This window comes from Giraffa tippelskirchi, chromosome 9 (assembly GCF_054371585.1).
Source record: "Giraffa tippelskirchi isolate mGirTip1 chromosome 9, T2T-mGirTip1v1.2.pri, whole genome shotgun sequence".
NCBI classification, from domain to species: Eukaryota; Metazoa; Chordata; class Mammalia; order Artiodactyla; family Giraffidae; genus Giraffa; species Giraffa tippelskirchi.
Window position 1 is genome coordinate 52,184,037 of NC_137283.1, and position 22,176 is coordinate 52,206,212.

Below are 22,176 nucleotides of genomic sequence, written 5' to 3' on the forward strand. Positions count from 1 at the left end.
AGGGCTTGTACACTCAGGGCATACTCCATCTGTTGATGAGTGCACTGATGGGAAAACCATTTTTAAAGGGTAGAGCTTGGCACAATGCCTGAAAAATTATGAAATCATGACTCTTTCGGGATCAAGGAGGTAGGACATCCCAAAGCACAAGCCCCACTGCAAAGGGCCCCCCTCTGGGGGCTGAGAATGGAGCCACAAGCTGGACTACACTAACTTAATCTGGAAAACAGTGCTGGTTTTCCCTGCTCTTCAAAAGCAGAGTTCCTGTGACACTTTTTTCACAAGCTGGAATGGTGTAAATCGAAGCAGAAATTACCATAGGACATATTTTGCTAATGGAGGCACAAAGTAATTTGAAATAAAGCACAGATGCTCACAGATAACGTACAGAGCTGTGACGGCTTGATGCTGAGAGGCTGAGCGTCATTCCAGGGGAGAGAGAGCAGTGCCCACTCCCGAGGTACGTACTGCCTCTCTAATGGCTCCCTGCAAAGTAAATGCCAAACGCTGTTCTCGCTTTCCACCTTTTTTCATAAAAGCAAAAATTCCCTTTGGATTTATTTTGGTTCGTGGAAACACTAATGTGAGTCTTTCATAGAAGTGAAGTGGTATAAAGCGAACTTGCAAAAAGTCAGGGAGACGTGTAGTTAGGAGGTGACTTTGGTCTGGTGCACTAGAAGCAGAACCTGACATGGGGATTCTTGTCTTTAAGTCGGTATCAAGAGAGTTCCCTTGGGGGAGGGACTTTCCTAGCGGTCCAGTGGTTAAGACTTCGCTTTCCAGTGCACGGGTACAGGTTTGATCCCTGGTTAGAGAGCTAAGGTCCCACATGCCTCTCAGCAAAAAAAAAAAAAAAAAAAAGATCATAGCATTAAACAGAAGCAATATTGTAACAAATTCAGTGAAGACTTAAAGAAAGAAAAAAAAGGTCTGGAAAAAAAAACTCTTAAAAAAAGGAGAGTTCCCATCAGAAGAAACCTGTGAAGAAGTGAGAAAAACAGGATAAAATGAGTAAAGTGAGGGCTACTTGTGGTTTTAGCTGCAGGCTGAACTGGAGCTTGAGTGGCAATTGCCAGGCTGGGTCATGTGAAGAGGGGTGGAGAGTCAGGCTTTTCACTCCGGCTTGGTGGTGACTGGGGCTTCCCCTGTGGCTCGGCGATAATGAACATGCCTGCTAGTGCAGGCGGCATAAGTTCAATTCCTGGATCAGGAAGATCCGCTGGAGGAGGGCATGGCAACCCACTCCAGTGTTCTTGTTTGGAGAATCCCATGGACAGGGGAGCCTGGTGAGCTGTGGTTCATAAGGTCACAAAGAGTCAGACATGACTGAAGATCTCTGGGCTGCCACCATCTGAGGGGATGCGAGTCGGTGGGCAGGGAAATCTCTCAGGCTTTTCTGTCCCAAAGCGGTTCCCAGAGAGGGACACGCTCCTGAGCCACTGGCAGGCAACATTCATGTAGCCAGGAGATGGGTGCGCCCCCCACTACAGCAGCAGGCCCCAACCATTTTGGCACCAGGGACTGGTTTTGTGGAAGACAGGTTTTCCATGGACCAGGGTGGCAGGGGGGGAATGGTTTTGGGATGATTCAAGGGCATTACATTTATTGTGCACCTTCTGTTATTTTTTTAGCTTTTATTTTAATTATTTTTTTTACCTTTTTAAAAAAATTATTCATTTTTAATTGGAGGGTGATTGCTTTACAGTGCTGTGTTGGTTTCTGCCATTTGTTGTTCAGTCACGCAATTGTGTATGGCTCTTTGCGACCCCATGGACTGCAGCATACCAGGCTTCCTTCCTGTCCTTTACCATCTCCCCAAATGTGCTCAAGCTCATGTCCATTGAGTCAGTGATGCCATCCAACCATCTCATCTTCTGCCGCCCCCTTTTCCTCCTGCCCTCAATCTTTCCCAGTGTCAGGGTCTTTTTTTTTCTGCTACACAACATGAACATTTCTACTATTACCACATCAGCGCCACCTCAGATCATCAGGCGTTAGATCTCAGAGGTTGGGGACCCCTGCACTGCAGGGGCTGAAGAGGGGGGGCAGTGAGGGGCCCAGTAGCGTTTGTGACCAGACCATTTTGTGACTGTGTTTCAGACTGCGTGTCCGGCCAGTGTCCCTTTGGGGAGGTTCATCTTCAGCCTTCCACGTCGGTATTGCCCACCCTCAACAGAACCTTCACCTGGGACATCAAGGCGAGCAAGAATGTCAGTCTCGAGCTGCAGTTCTCCCTATCACGCCTGAGGCAGATTGCGCCGGGGGAGAACTGCCCGGATGGAATCACTCACCACATCAGCGGCCACGTCGATGCCAGCACGATGGTCAAGATCGGGACCTTCTGCGGCAATGGCACTGTGTCCCGGATCAAGATGCAAGAGGGAGTGAATATGGCCTTGGACCTGCCGTGGTTCCACAACAGAAATGTCTCTGGCTTCAGCATCGCAAACCGCTTGTCAATAAAACGTGAGCTTGCCCGCCCTCCTCTCACTCACTAGGGGTTGAGGTTGAAACCTACAAAGTCAGCCTCGCTCTCCATCAGAAACGGTCTGATGGCAGCAATTTTGTGATTCCATCTGACACCTTGAAGCACATCCCACTCTTTTGTGAGCACCCAGGCCGCCTGGTGTGAACCCACCCTTCTCTGTTACACAGACCAGGTGGTGACTCTTTCCTTTGTCCTTGGTATGTGAGACTTGTGTTCAAGAAATAGAATGGGACTGGCTGCACAGACCTACCGCTCCGTGAATCTGTTTCTCATGTCTTTGTCCTGTCTTCTCTCTCTTTCATATTTTCCAGAATCATATTGGTGGTGGTGTGCCAAAGCTGGCTCACAGCAGCTTTGAGTGCCAATTGCTAAGTGTTCTGGAATTTCATGAGCTGGTAGTAAACAGAGCAATTACTAAAAGTAAAACTATATAAACTTATAACTAGATAAATTAGTTTAGGAGCACAGGTGATAAGAACTGGAAACTCATCCCTTCTTAGTTAATGTACTGCATTTTACTCCTCTCTATGCTCTGAGGGTGGGTATGCCGATTGGATCTCTATGGTAGAAATCTTGTGTTATGGAAAAGGCTGTCCATCACCTCCCACCTCCATGTTCATCCGTCTCCTGTCGGCAGTTTGAAAACAGCGATAGTGGGAGTCTTTACACCAAGGAAGTGGGCAGACACTACAAATTAGGGCTTTATTTTTTTCCCCTGCTGGGCTGGTTATTAAACATTTACTCTACACACTGATGTATCCTCATTCTCACTTTCTTGTTCAGTCGCTTAGTCATGTCCAACTCTTTTCGACCCCATGGACTGCAGCACACCAGGCTTCCCTGTCCATCACTATCTCCAAGAGTTTGCTCAAACTCATGTTCATTGAGTTGGTGATGCCATCCAACCATCTCATCCTCTGTCGTCCCCTTCTCCTCTTGCCCTCAATCTTTCCCGGCATCAGGGTCTTTTCCAATGAAAGGTGACCAAAGAATTGGAGCTTCAGCTTCAGTATCAGTCCTCACAATGAATCTTCAGGGTTGATTTCCTTTAAGACTGGCTGGTTTGATCTCCTCTACCTTGAGTATAAACATGCCATATCCAGACCCATGCTCAGGATCTGAAACCTTGCCCTTCACCACTTCTCTAACCACAGTCCCTCCAGCCATGAATGACCAAGGCAGAGTGTAATCACCTCCTATTCTCTTGTTTGGGTTCCACCCCTACAGGCCTGTGCATCATCGAGTCTGTGTTCGAGGGTGAGGGCTCGGCCACTCTGATGTCCGCCAACTACCCAGCTGGCTTCCCCGAGGACGAGCTCATGACGTGGCAGTTCGTCATCCCCGCGCCCCTGCGGGCCAGTGTCTCCTTCCTCCAATTCAACGTCTCCAACTGCGTGAAAAAGGAGGAGCGGGTAGAGTACTACATCCCGGGCTCCACCACCAACCCCGAGGTTTTCAAGCTGGAAGACCAGCAGCCCGGGAACATGGCCGGGAACTTCAACCTCTCTCTGCAGGGCTGTGACCAAGATGCCCAGAATCCAGGCATCCTCCGGCTGCAGTTTCAAGTTTCCGTCCAACATCCACAGAATGACAGCAGTAAGTGAGCCCCACCTTCCTTCCCCTCCCCCTCCTCCTTCTTTCCTTCCTGGAATCTCTGCCTGGGGTGAGGTTCCTTCTTAATTCTCATCTGTAAGTCAGTCACACTTGGACTCTGGACCCTGTAAGACTTTCAGGAAGTGCATTGCTAAGGCAGTAACACCAGTTCACTGGGTGAATGCGGAGTGTGCCTCCATTTCAGCACAATAAGCTGAGACGATCCAGCATTCAGGGTGCTGAGTTGTTTTTAATGAAGACATTGGAAGGTTACGTTCTAGAGCGCATGTCTTGATTGACCCTCCAGTGAATCAGGACATCACCAGCACTGTGAACAGTGCTAATAACACTTTTATTGGCTGAGGGCCCCATACCATGGGCACACAGTTTGCGTGCCAAGTCCTGCCCTAGGCACACCACTCATGCGGTCCCAGCTAATCCTTATTACAGCCTTGCAGGGGAGACGGGGCTGTCTTCATTTGTTTTTTGAAATTCTGTGCTTTTGACCGCTCGGGTCTTCATTGCTGCGAGTGGGCTTGCTCTAAGTTTCAGTGAGTGGGGCTACTCTCCGTTGTGGTGCACAGGCTTCTCACTGTGAGGGCTTCTCCTGTTGCAGAGCGCAGGCTCCAGGTGCACGCGCTTCAGTAGCTCACGAGCAGTGGCGCACAAGCTCTTCCCGGAGAGGGATCGAACCTGTGTCCCTTGCATTGGCAGATGATGCTTACCTGCTTTACCTGCAGGGAAGTCCCAAGAGTTATCTTCATGTATTGATGACAAACCAGAAGGGTCAGAGAGATTATGACACTAGCCCAACATCACACAGCTTGCCAGGAGCACAGCAAGCTCAGAACCTGGAGCCTGTGCTTCTGGACCACACAGAACCCCAGGTTCTGTGACAATGAGGTTGTGTATCTTTCCACACACGTTTACTGAGATGCCGTGAACCTAGAGAAGGGTTGTCAGGGCCGAAACTACAGCGAGGCGATGTGCCCAGGAGGGCACCTCATTGAAGGAGGCCCCAGCTCTGACGAGTGTGCTCTCACTGAGCCTCTACCCTTGTATCAGTATGAGGTCAGCCCCTGACAGCAAGCACCTCCTTAATACTTGCTCCCTGGGTTCCCTTGCCTCACAGGAGGGGAGTGGCGTGGATGTTGAGAAAAAGGTACAAGATGAGTTCAGAGGGGCTCTTCCCGGGGGTTGTCTATGAGCTGGAGTCTGTGACTTGTGACAAGCGGCCTTGAACCAGGACCTCTGTGACATGTGCTAAGGATGGATCCTGCCCACGGGCTGATTCTCATCCTTATTTTTATTAGTAGTTACTTTGGGAAGTAGGCAGAAACAGGCAGAGAAAATAAGTGGGAGTGTGGACTGGCAGGCCTGGTAAATATCTGCAAAGTGACCACACGGGATCCACTCCCAGATTTGCCCATCTGATGCTGTCTTGGGAGTGCCTGCTCAGCACCAACATGGAGCCCGGCTCCTGGAGAAGCCTCAGTTCCATCATATCTTGGCCCGAGATTCCTTCTAATTCACAAGAACCATGTACAAGGCATAACGTTATATATACATGTGTGTGTGTCCATTGATGACTGCACTGTCAAAATGTTAGCAGAATGTTGAAAACAGCCATCGGGGGAATCAGAAATGGAGTGAGTTTGAGTTGTAGAAGATGGAGGGATTTGTTCACCATCTCAGTCACGGTGAGGTGCTGCTGCTGAATTCTGTTTCCTGTAACATCAGCTGGGTTGAAAGCTACATCTGATCAAATTGTTAAGCATGGTATTACCAGCATCAAGAAGGATACGGCTTTAGTTTTGAGGTAAATAGTCGTTAACTGAACTTTGGATGTGTTTAGCAGCATCAAGGCTTTACCTCAAGCAGAGTTTGCAGTTTTCTAGACGACTGAGTGAACCTGGCCGGCAGAAGTATCTTTTTTATTTGATTTGATTATTTTTGGTTGCGCTCGGTCTTCGTTGCTTTGGGTGGGCTTTTCTCTAGTTGTGGCGAGTGGGGGCTACTCTTTGTGGCTGTGCGTGGGCTTCTCACTGCGGTGGCTTTTCCTGTTTTGGAGCATGGGCTCTAGGGCACGCAGGCTTCAGTAGTTGTGGCTCATGGACTTAGTTGCCTCCGCGGCTTGTGATCTTCCCAGACCCGGAATCACACCCATGTCCCCTCCATTGGCAGATGAACTCTTACCCACTGTACCATCAGGGATGTCCAGCAGAAGTATCTTTAGAGATAAAATTAGTCAAGGCTAGGTGCCCTGAGAGCTCCGAGTTTCTGGACATCTCCATCTTTGAAACCCAGCATGGACCCTAAATTTCAGGACATTGCACAAGGCAGCCAGCCCTGTGCACTCACATGTTTGTCAGGTTCTAAAAATATGTGTAGACAGCTTGTCTTGCAGGCAGCGTAGCCCAGTGGTCAAGGGCACTCACTCTGGAGTTGGCCTCCGTGAAATTAAAATCCTGGCTCCCCTACTCACTGTGTGAGCCCGGGCAAGTCACTTAACTCGTGTGTGACTCAGTTCATCTTCCAGTGGAGCTAATAGGCCTGCCCTCGTAGGGGTGTTGTGAAAACACAATGAGGTGGCACTGCCTGGCAGGTCGTAAGCACTATCTGAATGTTATCCTGCCAGGTGCTAGGTCAGGGAAGGGAGGCAGAGTTGAACAAGACACAGCACTTGTCCTTAGAGGCTAGCCGGCAATCCAGATGGCAGATGAGATTTGTAGGATGCTGGTGGTCACTTCCCAGAGGAGGTTCTTCTATTTTCTTTTCATGTCTTATTGATTTTATTTTAATAATTGCAATCTTTGTGTCCTGTTGGTGTAACATATGGTCACCATGTGGGTGGCCGTTTCTCCACAGGCTCCTCTGGGGCTTCAGTGGATCGCTGTAGGGGCCCAGGACACCCGGTACACTGGGATGGGCGGAGGTCTTTGCTCCAGCCAATTCTGTCTGTTATTTTCATGCTGGTGGTCACAAATGCCGTTGGTCTAGTTTCTCACTTTCTTGCACAGATGATAGAAGTTTCAGAGGAAATTTTGGCTGGCATCTCTACCCACTTGGCTGTCTTCCCCACCTTGGCACTGTCTCTGCACTTGTATTTGCAGAGGGGTCATCATCTCCATCCTTTCTTGAGTGCTGGTGGTCAGCTATTCCTGGCTTGTGGTTGGCTGTTCGGTGCTAGGAGCTGGTTATTCCACACTTGTGGTTGTTCTGTACCCACAGTTGGCCAGTTCATATCTGTGTTATACTCTTATGGATTGCCAGTAATTTCAGCCATCCTGGAGCTACCCATTGTGTCTGCGCCAGGGTTCCTGATCTCCCTACATATAGCTTCTCGTCAATGAAGAGGACCTCCCAGGTGGCGCAGTGGTAAAGAATCCACCTCCCAATGCAGGAGACCCAAGAGACGCGAGTTCGATCCCTGGGTCAGGAAGATCGCTGGGTCAGGAAGATCCCCTGCAGCAGGGCATGGCAACCCACTGTAGTATTTGTGCCTGGAGAATCCCATGGACAGAGGAGCCTGGCGGGCTACAGTCCATGGGGTGGCAAAAGTCAGACACAACTGAAGTGACTTAGCACACTTACATGCTAACTTAGCAACAGCCAGATGGAAGAGACACATGGGTATGTGGGAAGGAGGGCCGAGCTTCCAGGCCCTCTCCCCAAATCTCCACGTGTTCACCCACCTGGAAGCCCCCCAGAAGCAGTTTCAGGGGCATGTACTGGGGCTCAGAGCAGGGAGTGTGCCTCAGGCTTGCGGGGGGATATCAAGAGGAGACTCGTGACAGAGCTTGGCCCTTCTCAAGCTGCCCAGGAGGCCCCAGATAGGATGTGCCCCTCGTGGCCACAGGAAAGAAACAGAAATGTGCTGTTTATGCTCTTTCTTTTTTTTTAAATTTACTTGTTTTGGCTGCACCAGGCGGCATGTGGAATCTTAGTTTCCCGACCGGGGATTGAACCTGCACCCTCTGCATTGAACGCAGGGGGTCTTTACCATCAGGCCGCCAGGGAAGTCCCTCTGCTCATTCTTAATCTTGGAGATGAGAAAGAAACTGGAGGTTTTGTGTGTGGGGGGGGGCACTTCAAGAGCCTTGACCTTGCTTTGTCCCAGCAGAAGGAAGCAAGTGCCCAGACCACTACGCCAGGAGCCCCCATGTGAGTGGTTTGCACTCATCACACACCATGTCGCGATTATCCATCTGAATATCTGGTTCCTGCTAAACTCCCCATCAGGCATCTTGTCTTATTCCTCTATCTTCCTCCTCTCAGCAGTTTCCAGCACATTCCAGGCCCTCCATAAACTCTGTTGCACTACTCTCAGGAGGCCACCTCTTGTCCAAAGTGGTTCGAGACCCAGATGCATGCTCCAGAGGCACCACCCCTCAGAAGGGGCAAGGGTGGCAACCAGTGGTGGCCCCAGGAGCGCGGCTGCGGGGAAGTCGGACAAGGCCAAGAGCAGTAGAAACCGGGCAGAGGCAGAGCTGGGAGAGCTTCTCAGGCCACAGGGCGGCCACACAGCCACCTGGCAGAGGCGGAGTCTTGGTGAGGGCAGGGGCGGCTGTCAGAGACACCCGGACCCTTCTCATCCATCCATCCATCCAGTAGGACCTGACTGCAGTGGGCTCAGACTGCCAAAAAACCCCAACTTAATGGATGTGGACAGCAGGAAGGTACTACATTGAGCCTCACTGCCCCCCAAAGTCCTTTTCTCAACCTCTCTACTTTGCTGAAAATATCAACTAGGCTCACACTAGACCCAGACGGCTCCTGCGAAGATTATCTTTCCATGGCTTGACCACAAGCATCCTGTGTCTCAAGACGAGTAGTGTACAAGCTGCCCTGGACTTGAGGAATGACTGATCTGGCCAGCTGTGACCAGATATGTGAGCACGGATAGCCTACATCGCCCCAAACCTGCAGCTTAACCATGTCTGAGATTGTCGGAGAACTTGATTCACAATTATCTTCACCAAACACCAACTCAACGGACATGAATTTGAACAAACTCTGGGAGATAGCAAACGACAGGGGAGCCTGGCAGGCTACAGTCCATGGGGTCACAAAGAATTGGACACGACTGAGTGACTAACATTTTCTAGCTTTTGGAAGTTACATTTACTTGCTCTGAAAATACCAACAGACTAAGTGTATCTTCAAGCCCTGTGGGTTTCCAAGTTATCATGATTCAAATAAGGTAAATGGATGTGAGTTTCCAGCATTGTATATCACATAATTCCAGTGACCCATCTGGGTAAATGCTGGTTGTGGAGGCAGTTACATTGCTTCTTTTTCAGGTTTTATAACCACCGGAAGCCACCTGGAGCCCTTAACTAAATGTTGGCTTTGTTTTTGTTTTTTGTTGGGTAACTCCTGCTCTAAAAATTCAAACATGACAGACAAAGCTAAAATCCCCCTGACTATCTGTATTGTCCCTACTTCCAGGCCCCCCTCCCAGGGTAACCACAATTATGTGTGTGCTTAGTCGCTCAGTCGTGTCCAACTCTTTGTGACCCCATGGACTGTAGCCCGCCAGGCTCCTCTGTCCATGGGATTCTCCAGGCAAGAATACTGGCATGGGTTGCCATATCCTCCTCCAGGGGATCTTCCCTACCCAGGGATGGAACCCAGGTCTCCTGCATTGCAGGCTGATTCTTTACCATCTGAGTCATCAGGGAGGCCCGTAACCACAATTATGACTAAGATTTAATGAATATTTTAAAAGATTAGTGAGTATGAAAACTATATAGTAAAGTAGGTATATCTGTACAAAATAATAAAGTAAAAGCTGAATATAAAATTTTATATACACTGTAATATGCATGTGGATGAACAAGGACTAAAATGAATTTGAAAAAATGAAGTACCTGCATGAGAGTGGTAGAAATGCAGTGCACTCGTTTTCTTTTTAAATTTTGTTTCCAGCTGTTACAATGTTATCTTACTAATAAACAAACTTCCCAGCATTCCCCAGCCCTGAGAGGTCCTGTGCTCATTTTTGCCTTCACACAGGGATGGTCCTGACCATTCTTCATGCCTGTTTTGTACTTGTGGTTCCAGATAAAACCTACGTGGTTGACTTGAGTAAGGAGCGAACCATGTCGCTGTCCATCGAGCCACGGCCCAGCAAACTGAAACGTGAGTTTGTCCCTGGCTGCTTCGTGTGTCTGAACTCTCGGACCTGCAGCACCAACCTCACCCTGACAGCTGGCTCCAAACACAGTATCTCCTTCCTTTGTGATGATCTGACACGCCTGTGGATCAACGCCGAGAAAACCATAAGTATGATGCTGCCCTGTCAGAGTTGGGGTCCACTGGGTGGGTTATAAATAATCTGATCACCAGCAGGGCAGGGTGAGCAAGAGCAACCAGGAAGCACAGGGTGAGGTAGAGACACACCTCCTTTTAGGACCAGCGGCCTCAGTGGGGACAGGCTTCCTTCAGAAGCAGGTAGCGTCCCCCTTGTCCATGCTCACGTCTCCTCTGCCCAGCCTCCAGTCTCCCTCTTTTGAAGTCCTTGTAGCCTTCCCTAACCTCCCCCATCTGCACGCCCCCTGCTTCCACTCTCACTGCCTGCTTTTCTTCTGCACAAGAGCAAGTCTTGAGGTCGAAAACTTTGGCTTCTTCCATTTTTTTACCCCTTTAGTTACTAGCCATGCCAGACATGTGCTCCTCATGTAAGAAAAGTCCAATCAATGGAGAGCAGCAAAACCAAGGGGCACATCCCTCCTGGGCGAACATCATCTCTCACATGGATGCTCTTAGAGTCTCCACCGAGGCATTAGCTGGGGCCGGAAGAGGCAAAGCAGCTAGCCCAAGGCCACCTGGATAGGAAGCAGCAGAGCTGAAACGCCAGCTGAGGTCTCCCCAGCTCCACTCTCTGCTCTAATCACTGAGCAGAACTGCTTTCCCACTGGCAGGGACGCTAGGCAGCAGGGCTGGGTGGAGGGAAAAGATCTACACTCGGCCCACGTGGCACTTAGCATCTAAGATACAGGTTGTCTGAGAGATGAGAACTGGAGCAAACAAGATGAGAACTTTTCAACCCTGACTCGTCCCCAGAAGGTGGTCTGCTGATTTAGTGGAGAGTAAGAAAGCGAGAGCAGGAGATGAGCTAGGAAAGGAGCACCAGGGAGGCAGGAATGAAGGAAGAGGACAGACCAAAGGGAAAAGTGAGAAAGCCTCGGGCTAACTTGAGAGCTGGAGAGGATGTGCTTCCGGTCTCCTCCCAGCCGGATACTACCCACTCCTCTTCGCAGGCTGCTGGGACCACCGGTACTGCCACAGGTCGCGCTACTCGCTCCAGCTGCCACAGTCCATCCTTCAGCTGCCCGTGCAGCTGCACGACTTCACCTGGAAGCTGCTGGTGCCCAAGGACAGGCTCAGCCTGGCGCTGGTGCCGGCCCAGAAGCTGCAGCAACACACTCACGAGAGAGTCTGCAACACCAGCTTCAGCTACCTGGTGGCCAGCGCTGTGCCGGGCCAGGACCTTTACTTCGGCTCCTTCTGCTCCGGAGGGTCCATCGAGCAGATCCAGGTGAAGGAGAACATCTCGGTGACCTTCCGCACCTTTGCCCCCAACTTCCAACAAGAGAGCTCAAAGCAGGACCTGACCGTGTCCTTTATCCCCCACTTCAAAGGTAAGGGTGTATTTCACTCTCTCCCCATGTCCATGCCCCCTTAGCCTTTCTTGTTGGAGAACTCATTTTGCTTTTGTGATGGACTTAATTGTCAATTTGAAGAGAAAGGGGTACCTGAGTGGGCTGTTCCTCTCGCAAGATGAGGAATCCTAATTCTGACTTTACTGTTAGGCTAGTGTAGATAATTCCATGAGAAATAAGTCTCTTGACATCACTCTCTGACAATAGGAGGTGATAGTTGGTAGGCAGCGGAACAAATAATCAGGTCTCGAGCCTTTTTTGGAAGCAGGCAGGGCATAAATGAGAACTAACCATAGTCTCTCAAGTCCTGGATTCTTGAGGTGGTAACATAAAAATCCTTATGCAGACATTGTTATGATTCTGCTTTGACAATTCAGAATGTGGTTCAGAGGACACAGAGGAAGGAATATGGGGAGAGAGATGAATCTTTGGAGCATTCTCTTGCATGGGGGAGCAGAGCCCTCCTGGGAGGCCGGTGCATGATCTTCTCAGGCAGTAGATGAGGTTTAAATCGGTCACAATGGGTGAACTCTACATGGCTGATTTTGAAATTCACAGTCACTGTTACAAAGTTTTCAGTTCATTTTTAAATTGACTGAGAGTTTAATTCAAGGTTTACTCCATAGTTTTGTTCTCAGAGCCATGAGTGGGAGAGAGCTGAATCTTTGGCCGGTGAGATTAAGGTCAGTCCAGGCTGCCTGATGTCTTCTAGGTTACCAGAGAAACTCCTTCTGGGGAGTCTTTGAAAATAAGACACACCATCCTCAGTGTGGAGGGTTGGGGTTTTATCTTACCTGAAGGTAAGGAGTGGATTAGAGACCCTTTCAGCTTTGCCATTCTAGAATTCCTCCCAGAACCTGAAGTTTTCTAAATCTCCAAAATAGAAATCAGTATATACCGGTCCCACCATGGTGCAGAACATTAGATGAATGTTAGCTCCATTGAGGGCATATTTCTTTCTTTCTTTCTATATTTAACTTTTTTGGCCGTACCGTGTGGCATGTGGGATTTTAGTTCCCCAACCAGGAATCAAACCTTCGTCCCTTGCATTGGAAGGCGATTCTTAACCACTCAACCACCAGGAAAGTCCTGAGGGCATTTCTGAAAAGAACCTGAGATAACCACCAGTTTGGCAAACTGGCCTGTTTTGTGTTTGGTTGGTTTTTTCAAAAGGCCTGAGAACCTACCTGGAGACTATTCTTTTGCTGACCAATATTGTAGCCACAGACCAAACGTGGCAGTTTAAATTTAAATTAATAGTAAATGAAATTAAAAATTCAGTTCCTCAGTTATACCAAGTACCTTCCAAGTCTTGCAGCAGACACCTGTGGCTGTGACCACTCCCTTGGCCAGTGCTCATGCAGAGCCTCTCCGACAGGGAGGGATGCTCTGTGGTCTGGACACTGTAACATCATCTCCTCCATCTCCCTGATCGTTCCATCATTTATTTTATTTATTTTTGGTTGCACTGGGTCTTCGTTGCTGCCTGCGGGCTTTCTCTAGTTGCAGCGAGCAGGGGCTACTCTTTGTTGCGGTGCTCGGGCTTCTCATTGTGGTGGCTTCTCTTGTTGCAGAGCACAAGCTATAGGAGCTCGGGCTTCAGTAGTTGCAGCACATGGGTTCAGTAGTGTGGAGCTTAGTGGCTCTGAGTCATGTGGAATCTTCCTGGACCAGGGATAGAACTGCTTTGGCAGGCAGATTCTTATCCACTGTGGCACCACGGAAGTCCTGTGTTCTCTCCATCGTGATTGAGTGAAACAACATCTGAGTGGATTCTCTTCCCTTTCCTGCAGAAGAAAGTGTCTTCACGGTGACCCCAGACACGAAAAACAAGGTCTACCTGAGGACCCCTAACTGGGACCGGGGCCTGCCGTCCCTCGCCTCGGTGTCCTGGAACATCAGCGTGCCCCGCAACCAGGTGGCTTGCCTGACCTTCCTCAAAGAGCGAACAGGTGTGGTCTGCCAGACCGGGCGTGCATTCATGATCATCCAAGAGCAGCGGGCCCGCGCCGAGGAGATCTTCAGTCTGGAGGAGGAGGTGCTGCCCAAGCCAAGCTTCCGCTATCACAGCTTCTGGGTCAACATCTCCAACTGCAGCCCCATGAGCGGGAAGCAGCTAGATCTGCTTTTCTGGGTCTCGCTTACCCCGAGGACCACGGGTAAAGTCTTTTTTTTTTTTTAAATAAATGTATTTATTTTAGTTGGGGGCGAATTACTTTACAATATTGTAGTAGTTTTTGCCATACATTGACATGAATCAGCCATGGGTTTACATGTGTTCCCCTTCCTGGACCCCCCTCCCACCTCCTTCCCCATCCCATCCCTCACGGGTAAGGTCTTTTGGGGGTGGTGACGGACAGCCAATTGGTGGCTCAAGAGTCAGGAGCAAGCCTGGAAGGCAAATCAGAAAGCATGGATTTGAGCCCCGGCTGTCCATATATCAGTTAGCTATTGAATCAGTAATGCTGCAAAACAAACCACTCCAGAATTCAGTGGTTTAAAAACAGCCATTTGTAATTGCTCACATGTTGGCTGGGCATTTCTGGTCTTCGCTGTGCCTGTCAGATTCGTTCACTCAAGCACCTGTGGGCAGCTGCAGGTGGGCTTGAGAACTTTGTCAGTCTTGACTAAACACTCTCACGTCCTGGGGCCCAGACAAGATCGGCAGGGACAACTAGGATTCCTTGGCACTCATCCATGTGGTCTCTTACCTTCCAACCCGAGCCCCTTCTTATGGCAAAGCCAGAGAGATCTAAGAGATGCTGGGGGAAGCATGCTAGGTTGCCTGACGCTTAGATTAGAAACTCATACCCCATCCCTGTGACAGTGTTGGTTTGGTCAACCCAGATTCAAGGGGTGGACAGGTAGACTCAACCTCTTGGGAGGAGGAGCTGCAGAATCACACAGTAAAGGACATGGTTCGGGGAGGGGGGAGAATTAGGGCATTTTTTGTAGTCAGTCTACTACTAATCTCTTTCTGACATAGAGAAAGTCTCTTTCCCCCTTTGATCTTCCTCATCTTCCTTCTGTAGAGAATAGATGACTGTAACTACCCTGTAAAATTTTCACTGGGCATTCAGAGTTGGTGATTCAAATGTGAGGACCTGGAAAGTGGGACACAGATACATGACGCTGGCACTTTTTAGTTAGTCCAGTGAAACATCAGAATCCTTGAATGCCCTTGGTCGTGAGCCTCAGAGCCACGATGAGGATTTTGCTTTTATGCCCAGAGTGGCAGCATCCACTGGAGAGTTTCAGGTAATCTGTGCTGGGGCCATGTTTGCACTTTATTCCAAGATAGTCACAGAGCATCACAGAGTGTTGGAACCATGGAGATTTGTTCCCTGACCCCTTCCTTTTTTGATGGTCAGATAGATTGTGTATCTACTCAGGTGGATAGATTGACCATCCGGGCCACACAGGGGGTCAGCAGCAAGAGAATTGACAGGGACCGGAAACCAAACGTGAAAAGCTCTCCTACACTCTCAGATTAGCTCCTGGGTTTTTTTCTTCTCTTCCATTCATTTACTGTCATTTATTTCTAGTCCTATTTTTCTCTCAGTCTCACCTTTTGTTTTCCTGTTGAGCAAACCAGAAAGTCTAAATCCCAGTTTGGTGCAGGGCTGTCTCTCTGATTCCTTTTCTTTTTCCTTTGTACAACTGTAGGACAAGGACAGCACACAGGAAACACCCCTGTCCTAACTCCTTCACCTCTGACTTTTGACTCCCTGCTTTCTTCTGCACTCTTCTCTCCTCCAACTCGGGCTGTGGCGATTGGGGGAGCACAGCTGGGATAGGCCAGGAGTAGCCTTTGGAATAGATCTGGTAGGTCCCCCAGTCCGCTGTGTAACAAACTACCCCAAGATTTAATGGCTTAGATGGTAACCATTTTTTTATGCCCGCACTCCATAGCTCAGGAGGACTTCCCAGGTGGCACTACTGGTAAACAATCCACCTGCCAATGCAGGAAAAGTAAGAGACGCGGGTTCTATCTCTGGGTCTGGAAGATCCCCCGGAGGAGGGCATAGCAACCCACTCCAGTATTCTTGCCTGGGAAATCCCATGGACAGAGGAGCCTGGCAGACTAGTCCATAAGATCGCAAAGAGTTGGACATGACTGAAGCGATGCAGCGTGCCCGCATGCAGGCATGGGTCAGGAATTCAGACAGGGTACAGCAGGTGGCTCAGCTCTGTTCTAAGTTATTGGGAGGCTCAGCCAGATGCCTTCAACAGCTGCGGGGGGTGGGCTGGGATGGTTCACCTTTGTTCACTTTCAAGGCTGGGACCCTTGGGTTTTTGTGTTGTTTTTTTTTTCCTGGAGTCTCAACATGGCTGCTTGAATTTCCTCACAGCATGGTAGTCTCAGCATAGTCAGACTTTTTACATGGTAGCTGGATTTTCCTCAGGAAACACAAGAAGCTTCCACATTTCTAAAAGATTAGGCGCACACCAGCTCAGCTCATATTCAATAGGAAAGGAAGCAGGTTTCCCTCAATGTGACAGGAGCGGCATGGGCATATGGGGAGGGAAGGAATGGATGGTGGCCATCTTTGAAGACTGTCTGCGGAAGTTCATCACCAGGCTAAACTAACCCCACATGTCTCCTCATCTCTCTCCCTTGTGTCTCTGCTCACAGACCTGACTGTAATCATCCTCGCAGTGGTGGGAGGTGGCGCCTTACTGCTGTTTGCCCTTGGATTCATCATATGCTTCGTGAAAAAGAAGTAGGTGGAATTTCTCAAACTCTTCTCCTTAACTGACACCTCCTAACATCACACAAACCAGAGCTGTCATTAATTGTTGACTTTTTTCCTTGCTTTCCATTGTCCCCCCCAAAGATGAATCTTAAATACTATTGCTGAGGGGGAATTCCCTGGAAGTCCAGCAGTTAGGACTCCGAGCTTTCCCTACCTCGGGCACAGGTTTGATCCCCGGTCAGGGAACTAAGATACCACAAGCTGTCTGGCATGGCCAAAAAAAAGGAAAATGAACAATAGTGCCAAGTGTGAATTATGCTTGGGGGTGGTGGGGCGCAGAAATCCCCTACCTAGCAGGAAAAAAAAAAAGAAAAAACACATGTGGTGACATTTTAGCCTGCAGTTTTTAGGCAGCTGCCTCAGCACAAGCTCCCTGTGAATCATTTACGGTCTGCTCATTAGACTGCAGTCCTCATGGGGGTGATGTTGGCAGAAAAAGCTCACGTAAGTCCCGCCAGACCAAGCCTGTGAACCCACTCCCCCGTCACCTTGAGGCACACATGCACGCTGCCCAGCTTGTTCTCCAGTTTCTTAAACAAACTGTCTGTTTTATGCTTGTTTGTTGGCCTCCAGACAAGCACTAGAAAGCCAGCCCTGTGGGCGAGAGGAAGGAAGAGCCAGTTAACTGACTCAGTCTCACCTTCCACCCCCTCGGGATGACAGCTTCTGTTTTATGAGAGGACAGGGTTGACCTTTTTAGAGGTTGACCTTAGTCCACACTGCTACCAGATTTCATCAGTTCTGCTCATATTTCTGATTTCTATTTTCCTTTGCAAAAAAACTAAAAAAAAAAATTTTTTTTATTAACTGGGGCCATGAGCAAACAGTTGAAGTTGCCGATCATCAGTGAGACTGTCTAGAAATGTCTCTGCTGATGAGAACGGGCTGGGAGGTCCAAGGGGAGATGTTTCCTCGGTGAAATGGGATTGCACACGTCTTGCCTGAGGGGAAAGGACTTCTTTTAATGACACATCATCGTGTGGTTTCTCTCAGGAAACTTTCCCGTCTGGGGAGCATGGTATGTTCAACCCCGATGGGAAAGCATGTCATTAATACTGAGAGCCAGCTTCCTGCTCAGGAGGGAATTGGGTGGGGAGGGGAGGAGCCTGCACTTGCCTCCATCCCTATAGTGCCCCAGTCCTGGCCGGAGAATCGCCAGCCCCCTCCTTGCTGTGGGGGAGGCTACTGGCTGGCAGGTTTACATAAGGCTCCTCCATCCCCAAGTTAGGGTGGGAGGGAACATGGATTCTGTAAGGGAGAAGAAGGGCAGACGGTGCTGTTGTACTTGTTCCTTAAGCGTGTATTTCCTGGGACTTCCCTGGTGGTCCAGTGGCTAAGACTTCACTCTCCCAATACAGGAGCCCCGGGTTCGATCCCTAGTCAGGGACCTAGATCCCACGTGCCACAATTAAAGATTCTGTGTGCTGCAACTAAGACCTGGCACCGCCAAGTAAAAAAGTTTTTTCTGAAGCGTGTATTTCCCTCTGGGCCCTAGGAACAAAATGAGGTGTTGGGGATACTCCTGACAGAAGAGTTTAGTGGGGACAAGAATGGCGCTGTGGGAGCACATGGGAGGAGCATCATTACAGGACTTCAGGCTGGAGCCCTGGCAGCCCATCGTCCTGGCCAGGGAACTCAGCATTACAAGCTACATGTACTGGATTTATTTTTATCTCAGAAAAGTCCGGGTTCACAATTAGTGAACCGCCAGCCGTGCGTTATGTGGTCCCTTATGCTCATTGAGCTCATGTCCTCCATTTGAACCTCTGGTCGGCTAAAAAGTCAGCCTACCCTGCTTCTCAGTGGTGGAGATGGAGGGCAAGGCTTTGTTTTTGAGGCAGGGAGTGCTAATGCCTGTCCACGTCCAAGTACCAAAGAACATTACAAACCAAGCATCACTGGTGTTGGGGAGGAAGTCGGGCACCCTGGGCTGAATTTTGTCTTGTTTGTTGCTCTTTCCTCTGTTGGAGGTTACTGCTGAAGGGACTGGCTCCCTCTGCTCCTGCTGAGTCCAAACTGTCCCCAACTCCAACTAAAAACTAAGATGCAACCTTCCATCCTGAGTCTCGTGTGCTGTCATTTAGAATCGAGATGGATGTAGCTTGTACCCGTGCAAAAGTGAGCTGAAGTGTTAGCTACAGGAAAGAATTCAAAGTTGTGGGAGGCTGGCCTGGGCACACCCATTTCTGCTAGGAAAGGGTATTCTCAGACCCTCCACCTTTGGACACCATGTGGGTAATCAAAGCAAATTGAGGCACAGATTGTGTTGACAGTGCCCTCTCCACACCACTCTCTGCTCCTTAAGTTTCTACCTTAGAAACTGGAGACAGAGCTGGTCCCTCCTAAATGTTCTCTGAGGACAGCAGTTTCTGTTTCAAATGCTAAAGTGACCTGAGGCACTCGGGGAGACCCGGGTATAATAGGCCCTGAAGGATCTATTATATGTTCCAGGAGGGACATACAGTTGATGGGCCTCTAAGGTCATATTCTTCCTGACTTCTGTCTCTTTCCCTTCCTCAGTAAGAAAAAGAAGGTCACCAAGGGCCCGGCTGTAGGCATCTACAACGGGAACGTCAACACCCAGATGCCAATGCAGCTGAAGAAGTTTCAGAAACGGCGCAAGGACAACGACTCGCACGTGTATGCTGTCATCGATGACACCATGGTATACGGGCATCTGCTGCAGGATGCCAGCGGGTCCTTCCTCCAGGCAGAGGTGGATACCTACCGGCCCTTCCAGGGGCCCACGGGGGACTTCCCTCCCTCCCCACCCCCCACAAACTCCAGGGCCCCGACCGTCAAACTGGCCACAGATGAGCTGCCGCCTGGCTCCCCTCCTGAGTCTGAGAGCGAACCGTACACCTTCTCCCACCCCAAAGACGGGAAGGTCAGCAACGGGAGCACAGACGCTCCTTTGCAGGACGCCCACGAGCCCACTAAGCCCGGGGAATAACAAGGACCCACGCAAAGGCTTGGCATACAGCAGGGCACTGAGACGCCCTTTAGGGTTCCCACCCAGATAGCCTGAAGACAAGGAATTGTGTGGAAGGACAAGAGGAGGTTTTCCTGAATGCCACCAACTTCTGAGTTCCACGTGGACTTACTCCGCCGCTGAGACGTTGAAAATGGTGATTTGTGATCCGGATGCTGTCATCTCCGGGCATGTCCTTCTAAACTCAGGTTAGGTTGTAACCAGCCCATAATGAGAGGGAAGTGGCTGAATCACCCAGGACAGGGCTGCACCAAGCCCCACATTTGGGTTTAGATCTCTTTAGGTTGACAGTGTCGATCCCTAGGAGCCCACTGAGGTCCCTGCTCTCACTGGGGACCCCTGGATGAAAATGTCAGTGTGCTTTTTTTTAACTATTATTATTTATTGGGTGGTCCCGGGTATTTAAGAAGTCAAATGGATTGCCATGCAGCTCTTCTCACCTGACATAGTGGCAGCTCACACTCACTGGTTAGATGGCTGGGTTTTGACTTCTGTCCGCCACCAGATAAACATGTGCCTGTCCTCTTGGAGGTGGGAATAATTTGCAGTCTGTCCAGCCGGAAAATAGTGTGTGTGTGTTTTAGGGCACTGATGCACATCTGCTTTGATGAGAGACTCGCTGGTTGTCTTGCTCTGCGTGTGGCTCTCTTGCTGCAAAAATCCGTCTTGAGTCCCATTGTCCTTGGATCTAGGAATAAGAGAAATGTCCTAGAATTGCAATGTGTGGCTCCACCCAGCTGCAGCAATACTTTAACATTTAAACAGAAATGTAGAGAGTATTTTCATCCTCTAGAAACGTTGAAAGAGGATTTCCGTGGTGGCTCCGTGGTGGGGAATCTGTCTGCCAACGGACGAGACACAGGTTCGATCCCTGATCCTTGAAGATCCCACGTGCCGCTGGTCACCTGAGCCCGTGCGCCACTATTGAGCCAGCACTCTAGAGCCTGGGAGATACAACTACCACACACTACAGCAACAAGAGAAGCCCGAGCACCGCAACTAGAGAAAAGCCTGCCCAGCAACAAAGACCCAGCACAGCCAAAAAGATACAAGTAAATAAAATTACATACTAGAAAAATAACATTGAAAGGCACAGGAGAGAGTGGCCACTTGTATTAGTTCCTAAGGCTACTGCAACAATTTACTGCACGAATTGTGGCTTGAAACAACACAAGTTTCCTATCTGACAGTTCTGGAGATCAGAAGTGCAAAACAGTTTTCCCTGAGCTAAAATCCTCGTGTCAGCAGAGCTATGCTCCTTCTGGAGGCTCCGGGGCGAATCCGTCTCCTTGCCTTTTCCAGCTTATAGAGGCCTCTCATATTCCTTGCCTCCGATCGTGACATTGTGACACTGCTGTTGCTCAGTCGCTCAGTCGTGTCCAACTCTTCGCAACCCCATGGACTGCAGGACACCAGGCTCCTCTGGCCTCCACTATCTACCACAGTTTGCATCCCTCTTCTACCGACAAGGACCTTTCGCTTAAAAACCTCACCCAGGTAATCCAGGGTCATCTCCCCATCACAGGATCTTTAATTACACTGAAGATCCCCTTTGCCCTGTAAGGTGACATATCCACAGGTTCTAGGGATTAGCACATGGACCTTTCTCCTGCCTACCACACTTTACCCTCCCCAGGAGAGACTACAGAATGTTCCAGCCTCCAAGTGTGTTTTGTTTAGCCTGCAGCATCTTTTTAAAGAATTACTCACCAACATTTGAAATGATAAAATGTTTACGTAACAAACCTGGATCGGAAGATCTGGCCATGCTGGGATTTGCATGCTCATCAAAAAACAGCCGGCTGGAGTTGAAACAGAGCTCCTCTCTAGAGGGGGCACCCAGTTCACCCATTCACTGCAGGCCACACCTCTCCCTATTGCCTCCCCACACAGAGGCTGAGGGTCTGTTGCTGTGGGTCAGTGCCCTTCAGGGTTGCTTCTCTCATAATGAAATGGAAAGTTTGGGACCCATACCTCAAGTGACATAAAAAGACAAGTCTTGAGGTTGATGTGTGCTTCAGGAAAGTTGTTTTTTTACACCCAGCCCACATCCTTCATTCATACTAATTACCAGCCCAGCTCCTGCAGGCGTTTGCCTTTGTGGCTCCTGCTCTCATCCAGGAGGAAAAGGATTGTGTTATGGCTCGTCAGCACAGTCCCAAGGTCAATATTTCTGTGGCAAAACCTCCTTTAGAAAATAGATGCGGGTTGTTGAATTCAGTGACTTCACCTTGGAAATCCACTGCCTGGACTTGTCCACTTGCTACTTTGCCTCCATGAAAAGTTTTACAATCATCTAAATGCTGTGAGGTCCAAGGTCTCTTGAATTCTTTCCAGAAAGAGGAGTAGTTTTATTATTATTATTATTGTGCCTTTGGTACTGCCTGTGACACCTTTACTCTGAAAGGCTGGCTTTGCCCAGGGACCGTCATTGTTTGACCTGAGATGCTGGCAAAGCCCCTCCAGGAAGGACCAGAGGAGGTCTGTGGCTCCTTTCCTTCCGCTGAAATTGTGTCACTATTTAAAATCATCTTTGGGGCCCTGCTCCTCCATTCTCTGCCTTCTCCGACCTCTTGGCCTCTTCTGAGGGTCACTCAGCGCTCAATTCTGCCCCCAAAGCGTGGCTGTCATCACACACGTCATCTTTACTTGCAGGGGCCCCACGTGGCCATTTCCTTT

General features: G+C 49.5%; 1 protein-coding gene across 1 annotated transcript in view; it reads left to right on the forward strand.

Moving 5' to 3' along the window:
• CDCP1 (CUB domain containing protein 1) overlaps positions 1–20,542 on the forward strand; it is a 55,094-nt gene extending 34,552 nt beyond the window's left edge. The window contains exons 3-9 of the mRNA XM_081526051.1: positions 2,101–2,466; positions 3,716–4,084; positions 10,148–10,369; positions 11,347–11,727; positions 13,542–13,907; positions 16,385–16,472; positions 19,026–20,542. Of these exons, the coding sequence (XP_081382177.1) occupies positions 2,101–2,466; positions 3,716–4,084; positions 10,148–10,369; positions 11,347–11,727; positions 13,542–13,907; positions 16,385–16,472; positions 19,026–19,458 (2,225 nt within the window). The 3' untranslated portion in view covers positions 19,459–20,542. The remainder of the gene's footprint in view (positions 1–2,100; positions 2,467–3,715; positions 4,085–10,147; positions 10,370–11,346; positions 11,728–13,541; positions 13,908–16,384; positions 16,473–19,025) is intronic.
• Positions 20,543–22,176: the final 1,634 nt, after the last annotated feature.